A 9,756-nucleotide genomic window follows, 5' to 3' on the forward strand; every position below is an offset into this window, starting at 1 on the left:
ATACTTTTTCCAAATAAAGGTTATGAGTACTATATATCATCCTCTTTCCACTTTTACACCTATCTAACACTAACTCATATTCTCCCACTAAAAATACCCTGCCTTCACATACGGCTCTTCCCCCAGATTCCTCAGACTTGCCCCAGCATCCCAACGCAGTTTCTGGCCTCTCAGCCTCATGCACTCGCTCACGCACACACTCTCACCCCTCTCTGCTCTTTATTTTTAACTCAGTCAATCAGACACCGCTCACCGATGACGCAGATCCACATGCAGCACTGACACCATCAGCCAGAATGAGAGAAAGAGAGAGGGAGGCTGGCAAAACAGGGACAAGCTGTGGCAAAGAGAAGAGACGGAGGGAGAAAAGAGTGCCAGATTATAATTGAAGATGAAAATCCTTGAAATGTACAACTGCATGACAAGTGCATTGTTCAAATATTTTGTCAGGTTACATCTAAATTAATTGGTTTTATTCAAATTATGAACTAGTATTGCTGAATCAACCACCAAAAAAGTTCCCGTTATGAGTCAGATCAGGTAGAAAAAGCTCCTCAAGGTAACACCTGTACATTTTCACCTTTTTTATACAGTGTAGAGTGTGTAAGATAAATATGCGTCTTTGTAGGTGTCTTCATCCTTTGCCTGTCCTCCACTATCTCTCTGTCACTTTCTCTCTAACTCTCTCTATCTTACTGATAGGTTCACACCCACTCGTTTGTTAAACACTGAGACAAATAGCTTACATCACTCTCGGCGGAAAGACTTTTTAGGAAGTTCCAGAAAAAGATGCGCTTCTCCCCCGGCTAACTCTCAACACAGCCGTGACGCAAGAAAGAGACCTGCCACACACACACACACACACACACACACACAGCTCTTGTAGAGTCTGTATATGCGTGTGCTTCAGAAGCAGAGAGATGAAACAGCAAAGGACATCTCTGTAGATTTGTGTGTGTGTGTGTGTGTGTGTGTGTGTGTTAAAATGGAATACAGAATATCCATTAGTGAAAGAGGATATTGCACTGTAAAAGGGATTTCTAAGGCAACCTAATGTGCTTATCTAATTTAACTGATCACTAATATGATTCTAAATAGGTAGAAATAGACCTTTAAGGTGACAACTGCATATTTGCACTGTATGTGTGTGTAGATGTGAAGCCATGCTGTTGTTGACGTCATCATGACGTATTTCTCGAATGTTGTGAATAGAAAGCAACTACAATTATTTTCAAGAGCCGAAAAATGTGTAAAAGGAGCAAAAGAATAAGAAAACTAAGTAGAAAGACTTAACACAATTGTTAGTACCTTCTTGTGGTGGTTGTGTGGAACTACAGGAGTGAGATTCAATTACCTCAGAATCCCACCGAGTCTGTTTTCCCTCTAAATCATTCCAGCCTGTGCCCCGAATCATGTCTCTGTCTTCTCTTCATTACCTCTCTGAGAGTGAGGATGAGAAAAGTGTGAGAGATGGGATGATCACACACTTAGGATGTGGAGTTACTAGATTTCCCAAGGTGTTTGGAGTGTGTGTGTGTGTGTTTACGTGAGTGAGGCCTTAGGGCGACTGACGTCAGTGGAAAGGCTGGAGCTGTGATGAATCTTAATTGTGTCTGTGTATATGTTTTGGCCTTATGTGGGAAGCATGACATCAATTTCAAATAAATTATTAATTCATTCAGCAAGGTTTAGAAATGTGCTATGTTAAGATAATATAATATTCATGCATGTGTATGAAGAAATTGGTCAGGTGTTATATGAACCCACAATCATTCTGTTTATGATGATAGAAGACTATATCGGTCTTATTTTTGCATTTTTATTTTTTAAATGCAATGAAATACAATATAATTGACAGGCAGAACAAATGTTGCTTTTTATTCAATGCATAGGCTCCAAAACTAATTATCAGCTTGTGTAATTATTATGCAATCTTAGTTTAGTATATTTGACAGCTCAAAAGAGTAATCCTAGATTGTTGCTGTATTTAAATAATTTAAATGGGTCATATCATATTTTTTATTTTATTTTAGTGCATTCATGCTAATGTATGCTTTAATTTAGTCTTTTAGTATTGCTTTTACTTTCTTAACTAAAACAGGCCAAAAGTATTTTTTATGACCATATTCTCTCTTTAGGTGCTTTTTGAAGTATTCTGTCTAGCACATGACAACGTAGCTTAAGATACACAGTGTGCATTATGTGCGTTTTTTTTTTAATTTATATATATATATATATATTTGGTATGAGTAGGAATTTGCCAATTTCCGAATTGCTGTAGGTGTTTATTTCAGGTGCACCGATATACTTTTATAGCTTTTATCATTATTTTGTGGTCAGTTTTTAGTATTATCTTGTGTTTTAATTTTAAATTTAGTTCAATTTCATTAATTTTGTTCTGTCATTTTTTTAGCATTATATATATATTTAGTTTTTTTAGTACATCAAGTTTTACTAAATGAAAATGAGAAATGTAGCGGAAATGATCCAAAGTTTTAAAGTTTTAGTTCACTATATCCCTGTAGCTTGTTTTTATCAGTATATACCAACCTTAGCCGCTTAGCTCCAATAAGTTTCAGATTTCATAGTATGAAAATTTTCATTTCCAAAGACCAAGGACTTTATATTATACTACCCTTTACAGATGCTTTAATGCATAATTAATGTAGCATTTGGTCCGTGTCTCTCTCTTGAAGGTGTTAGATAGTAGATTGAATTTTTGGGAATCTGATGATATGGGAGGCCAGACACATTAATACTAAAAATAAAATGCCATGGACACAGATAATCAGCAGTGATAACAAGGAACAACGGTCACAGGTGTTGCTTTTATTACTGTTCTAAAAGGATGTGGAGGTTTTACACAGCCTTTAGGCCAAAACACCCTTCCCTCTGCCACCCATTGTCCCGCCCCCCAACCCACACTTGTCAATCATCATCCCTGACCCCCACAAGTCAGGCATCAGTTAAGGCTCTTTGTGATGGACTGATTTCCTCAGGGGGAAAAGTAAATGGAGGATGAGGAAGGGGAGGAAGAGGGAAGAAAGAATAAGATGGAGAAGAGGTGAAGAGTGGTTGGGAAGAAAAAGCCATTCTTTCATCTGTTATCAGCAGCCAAATTTCTATTGTGACGTTTTATCTGACTGACCTCCATCCCTCTGGCCCTCTTTTCCCTTCCCAGGATGACTCATACGGGTGGTGCGCTCCTCCTCTCCTTCTTGCCCCTCCCCCCTCCCCCTCCTTCATCATCTCCTCCTCCTCTCTTTCTCTCTCCCCTGTTCCCTCTCTTTCTCATCCTCCCTAGCCCTCACTTGGTGGCCATAGTGTAGCAGCCGTCTGGGTGCCACTGCATGTCACGGATGCGCCTGACGGACTGAAACTGGGGATGGCGAGCGCCGTACTCATTAAAGTGACGGTAGTCGCCCTTCTCCAGCAGGTACTGGCTGCCACGGTAACCAGGATACTGGTAGCCCACCCAACTAAGACAAGAAATTAGAGGAAAGACAAATAAACATAGAGAATGGATAAAACTCAAGTACAGATTTGAGAATAAAGAAGAGCCTCTTTTTCAGTTCTGTAGGGTCAAAAGTACCACACTGGAAATTATTTTATTGAAATATTAAGAGCATTGATACGGTTGAGTAACTAAAACTGAAATTAACACTGAAGTGTGAAAAGCAAGACAAAAGTGACTGTTTTCAAACAGGTTTCCAGAAAGTCTGCCGGTTATTCGTAACAGTTTTATGTTTTGGAAAACTGGTGGCTTATTCATATAAATTACGCGATTTATAAAATTTAATCAAATTATATCATTTGTATGATCTGTTTATGCAACAATGTCAGTAATGTTTAGGGGACATTCATACTTTTTTCTGAAATCATAAATTTTTGTGTGATTAAGATTATATGAAATTACCACCTCTTAGAACAGTTATGTTTTTTTTCTGTGAGTTTGGGTTGGTCTTGCCAAAAAAACAATGTTTTAAAAGTGCCAGATTTATACCACATTTTGTTGATTGAAATATTATAAGCTTTGATACTGTTAACTTATTTAGTTTGAGTGTCTATAATGGAAATTAAAAGTGAAGTGTATAATGCAAGATCAAAATTAATGACTGTTTTCAAACAGGTTTCCAGAAAGTCTGCCATTAGTCAGACAGACAATCTCCTGGTAATTCATAACTATTTTACGTTTAGAAGATTACAAATGGACAAATCACTTTCGTACAATTAGCTTTTCCCTCAGTACTGGTTAAGTTTAAGTCTTTCATGATTACTTTTATTTTAATGTATGTATTATTTTTATTCACTTATGAATTACGAATTAATCCATATTAAATTGGCACCTGGCAAAACAGTTACATTTTCCCACGAGAACGGGTTGCCCATCCCCCCGAAAAATGTCAATGTCTTGATAGTGCCACATTTTATACGCTTTTCGGTAGCTAGAAGAAAGTGTTTTAACATGGAAAAACTACACATTTCTGTTTTAAACTCGGTGGATTTAGGAAGTGAGGGTATGACTTATAGATCACAGACTTCAAAATTCTCTCCTATCAGATCTATATTTTATGTTGAGCTCTTACTTCAGATACTCAGAAACTCTACTCAGATTTCTTTGATGAGAGACCACTTACGTGCCACAGCTGACCATGATGCTGCCGACGCGGTCAGTAAAGCCGAAGGTGTACATACTGGGAACATCATCATCGATAATCTCCATCTTACGCCCCTTGAATTCACCAACTTCGTACAGACAGATCTTATGCTTTTCTGGGTCCTGTGAGGAGCACAAACAAGAGGAGATCAAGGTATAATATTTACTAATAAATGCATAAGATTTAAAAAAAATAAAATTCTTTGACCACTTTTATCAGTGAGTGAGATAGGACAGGAAATTATGGGAGCTAGATTCAAACTCACATTGCCTTCAAAAACACCAAGGCTACCGTGACATGAAATATATTCATGAATATGTATAAAAAAAATATTATATATATATATATATATATATATATATATATATATATATATATATATATATATAATTATTATTATTACTTTTTTTTTCCTTTTTCGGTTTATCTGTAGCTGGGAACAGGAAACAAACTCATTTTTCTGAATGAGGACCATGGCTTAGGGAACCGTTATCTGACTTTATGTTGGAGTGATTTTGCTAAAAATGGAACGAAAAAATATAAAAAAAAAAAAAAAAACAGAATTGTGTATAATGAATAGAAGGGATGGATACCATTTTGATTGGTCTGAAGGACAGCAGGTAGTCGTTCCTGTGGCAGTTGCTCCAGCAGTCCCAGCGGGGGTACTCGCCCTTCTCCAGGATGTACATCTCTCCACAGAAGTTCATCTGCTCCCAACCCACCCAACTAAATAAAAGAAAGAAGCACAGAGAAAATGGGAGAATTGTTGAAATGCACAACTGGTAAGTCACCCAAATGGATCACGGGAACACTCACGGGCCGCACTCCACGCGGAGGGAACGCACTCTGTCCATGCCCATTTCACACACGTTCATGCACTCGTTGGAGATCTCGATCATGCGACCCTGAAAGTTCTCCTGATCATACACATACATCTGAGAGAGGGAAAACAAGAAGAAAATCAAATTAGTTTTGCTTGTTATGCAACTCTCAATTAAAGTTGTCAGTTTTTAGTTTAGCTTGGTGTAAAAATAAAGCATGCATACAACTTCCACATGTATTTCTATGGAAACTAAATTGACACTCAGTTTCATATAGCTGTTTGTTATCGTGCACCTTTCGTCAGTCGTCAAGTGCAACTTTTATGCATCAGTAAATATTGTACATACCCTGTAGTTCCCCACGCCCATCTCAGTTTTCTTCTGGGTTTGAGCAGCCTTCCCATCAGGCTGGGAGGCAGGCTTGGACTTCTCTCCACCAGTGGACATGATGGCTACAAGGGAGCAGAGAAACGTGAATAACTCGTAGCCTCCTTTCTGGAAATGTCTATTGTTAGACATGTAGTGATGTGCTCAAAGCAAGTAATGAATCCCATTCCAACAAATCATCGAGTACATTTATAGCCCTTGAATGAATTCCTCACCCCACTTACTTTGAAACACTTACACAATAGTGTTACAGACGTACAATGCTCATACGTAACAATTTGCCCGGGATGACTAATTTACAAATATATCACAAAATGGTACATTATGATGGCTGAATATTCAAAGTGAAACATGGAATGAGACCCTTACGGTATCTGATGGAAAACTGAGGAACTATTGGATGATACAATTCTTGCAACTTCTTCAAATTATTTGCGTAAGATATTAAATTAACCTAGCCCCAGATTCTCACAAGGCTTCAAGCAGCCCTTTTTAACTAAAATATCACCCGCCCCAACAAGTAATTAACAGTAATTTAAATCGTAGACTGTGTTTAATAAATAAATAAAAACCTGCATCACTTGGTACTGCATTATTTAACACACCACCTATAATTTATTTCTGTCTCTCTTCATATCCACAGCTTTTCTGTATTCATTTTTTTCTGTTATGACAAAAAGGTTACAGTTCTCCCTGATGATGAATAAAGTGCTATTCTCACAAAAGGATTACATTTTAATTGCCTTCTATCGGTGACTAATGTGTCAAAGCTGTTCGAGATATTCTTACACAAGCCCATGCTGGGGGATCCTTGCTGTAGACTATGCAACCAGACTAAACGTGGGATCAGCTCTCTCCCAGTTTTGTTTTTGCTCACTGAGCCCAGTCTCTTACCTGTGTGTTAGTCAGTAGCCGCTCTCTGTCTCAATCAGCGTGTGTATTGAAAGCAAACGTGTCCCTTTTATAGGCTGGCGCCCAGCATGTGGGTATTAGGCCCACAGAAACAAACTTGCTGAGCTCACCAACCCACACACAGAAAAGAAATGACCCCATCATCAAACAGAGAGAGAGAGAGAGAGAGAGAGAGAGAGAGAGAGAGAGTATATTTAAGTATAAGTATACTTATTTCTCAAACCCAAGATGTCTTTTTCAAAAGCTTACCTTTTGTCAATGTGGCATCTGGTTCTGAAGCTTTTACAAGGTGACAAAAAATACAAGATATTGAGTGCCATTACAGCAATACTTGTAAAATGAAGTATAGGAAACCTGATAAAAGTAAACCAAAGGAAAAATACCAGCAGCAATGTTACCAAAGTGAAGGCTTACGTTTGATCTATGATATTTTACATAAAAGCTTAATTTATTTAGTGGTAGAAGTTCATCATTTTAAAACTACATTATTAGCCTGCTTCAACAGTACACTGAAATTGACTAAACAAAATCTCATTTGTCAGTGTAATGGAAAACCATCGGGCCAAAGCCATCAGGCGCCAAATTGAAGACTTGGCAAATTTCCAAATGTACACTGAATTTATGAAATTTTTCAGAAAATGCATGCTAATGTGGTGCGAATAAAAGTTAATTTGCATCTTATTTCCAAAGTACATTACCCTTCATAAGCAGCCCATATGTTGTGTTAAAATTCTGGTAGACATGCTGCCAACTGTGTGAAAGTTAGTTTTTAGGATAATATGTCAACAAAACAGCACCATACTGTTAGCCTATTAATTGTAGCCGAAAAAACATGTTACAAGAACATATCTCCTATGTGAAATATTTTCTTTTACACACAGCCACAATGCACTCTTATTTAGGAGGTGAAGATGTTACGTCAATGGCTTTGTTCAGAAACAGCAATAAATCCCATAATGCAATGAGTTTGACTGTGATGGATGAACCGAAAGTAATATCAGCCATAGTTTGAAACCTCTTGCCTTAAAATTTGTCAGTCTGATGACACAGTAAGATATTTTTAGGCAAAACTGGGGGGAAATGCAAAAAAAGAAAAAGAAAAAGAAAAGTAAAAAATGCATTTCCTAGATGGTAAGATCCTTCATTTCTGAGATTTTATTTAGGCATACCATTTTTCATGCATTATAATTTGCATTACTATTCAGTAAACAGTGAGCTAGTCATCTAGTCTAAACCACATTCCCATTACTTCAACACTTCTGGCCTGGGTCATGGGTTATGGGCCATGGGTCAAGGTGAGGACAATGAGGAGCAGCCAGTTCCTAATGGAACACTACATGTATATTCTAAAGTGGGGATTTATTGATTTATGATGAATTTAGTATAGTACACTTGATCATAAAGGAAAAATATTGTTGCATCAAAGAAACGTTCTCATATTTTAATTTAAGATTTGAAAAAGTTACATTTCCTAAATGAAATTACCATGGACAGACAGAATTATGTTAGGCCTACAATTTTTTTGTATAAACAGAAAAGAAAAGGGGGGAAAAAATCATTTAACTTATAGGACCTGCATCAAATTATTTTAAACCTCAAATTGAAAAATATAAAAATCTTAATCAAGACTAATCAATCTCCTGTTTAATGTGTGGGTTCGTTATGGTTGAGTAAGTTTACGAAAAATTACTAAACTGCCGTGGCTGTCTTCCAAACATTAAGACAGTAGACAAACTACAAAATGTTTCTGATTTTTGAAAGAGAGGACGTTCACAGTATGCAGTGGGTCAAATCCCTGTATTCTCCACATATAGGCCGCTCATTGTGTAGCATACGATGCACAGTGCTGACCGATAGGAATACAGGCGCTCGCGCTCCATTGTGTGTCACTCAATGTGTCTGCATTCACACGACCGCGGGCGTGGCGGATACATCAAAACCAATGCGCTGACGGAGCAAAATGCTCGACAACTCTGGCCTCACAATAAAGAGTATGATCTCACAAACACACCCAAACACACACTCCCTCTAAATCTCAAAGATCCTTCCATCAGTATCAACGTCGCGACGCGCACCCAGCTTTGATGGTCGCTATAAAATAGAAGGGTCAAATAATCATAAAACTCCTCTCCAAACGGGACTGACAGAGGAGCATCACAGGTGGAAATTCAGGTAAGATAAAGCTAGAGTAATAGATGGGTTTATGGAAATTAAGCCATAAAGACAAAATAAAAAATTAAGAACTTCAATTAATTTCTATTAGCTTTTAGGTGCCAAAAGTAATTGCACTTTGTCACAACAATAACTTATTTGCAGTGTAGCATGTATGCTTCCGCTCACAATCAGCCTAGCAACGAACGCTGAAACAGTATTACAATATTTTACATATGTTTATATGCAATATGATAAACAATTGTAATCTGCAAATCCACTTTCTATGGACGAGTTAGCTAAAATGTTACATGTAACGTAATTTAACTCCAATTTCTCTCTGACTGGTTATTCTTGTAAATATATAAGTTATCATCATACAAGCCATACTGAAGGTCACAAAAAGTATTTTTACCACTGTTGTTTTGAGATGCAATGTGTTGACAATCAGCTATTTACTTTTTAGTATTTGTATGAAAAGAGAGCTCGCGGAGTGATAAAAAGGACATGAATGTAGCACCTGTTTGTTATCAGAATCAAGTATTCGGATGAGATGCAATTATTCATGTAAAATGATCATGTATTATAATAAATATGATTTTATACTGTATATATATGTATACATTCATACACACACACACACACACACACTTTTATGTTTGTTGCAGTAGCCTTTTGACAGTAATTTCATTAGCACTCCTTAGGTTTTCCCAAAATGCCCAAATGTACGTCAAACTATATGTTTGTATAAAACGTAACTGTACATCTCACAAAGTTGGTAAAATACTTTTGAAGAAGTTTTAAGCCTTCACTCTTGTGCAGAAGAG

The 9,756-nt window shown here is 37.2% G+C and overlaps 1 protein-coding gene across 1 annotated transcript; it reads right to left on the reverse strand.

Annotated features, from left to right (window-relative positions):
• Positions 1–3,248: 3,248 nt before the first annotated feature.
• On the reverse strand, positions 3,249–6,680 carry LOC113075577 (beta-crystallin B1-like). The gene is made up of 6 exons (XM_026248255.1): positions 6,656–6,680; positions 5,828–5,931; positions 5,475–5,593; positions 5,252–5,384; positions 4,638–4,780; positions 3,249–3,479 (listed from the first exon to the last, which is right to left on the reverse strand). The coding sequence occupies exons 1-6, from the start codon at positions 6,663–6,665 to the stop codon at positions 3,308–3,310; spliced, it is 681 nt and encodes a 226-aa protein (XP_026104040.1). The 5' UTR covers positions 6,666–6,680; the 3' UTR covers positions 3,249–3,307.
• Between the last annotated feature and the right edge of the window lie 3,076 nt (positions 6,681–9,756).

Source organism: Carassius auratus, unplaced genomic scaffold (genome assembly GCF_003368295.1).
Source record: "Carassius auratus strain Wakin unplaced genomic scaffold, ASM336829v1 scaf_tig00017198, whole genome shotgun sequence".
In the NCBI taxonomy this organism is placed as follows: Eukaryota; Metazoa; Chordata; class Actinopteri; order Cypriniformes; family Cyprinidae; genus Carassius; species Carassius auratus.

What these genes read in the sequence shown, in the direction of transcription:
- LOC113075577 (XM_026248255.1), bottom strand. An exon ending in TGGGCGTGGGGAACTACAGG is followed by an intron (nt 5,594 to 5,827) that starts GTATGTACAATA and finishes TCCCTCTCTCAG; the next exon opens with ATGTATGTGTATGATCAGGA. An exon ending in CTCCGCGTGGAGTGCGGCCC is followed by an intron (nt 5,385 to 5,474) that starts GTGAGTGTTCCC and finishes TCTTTTATTTAG; the next exon opens with TTGGGTGGGTTGGGAGCAGA.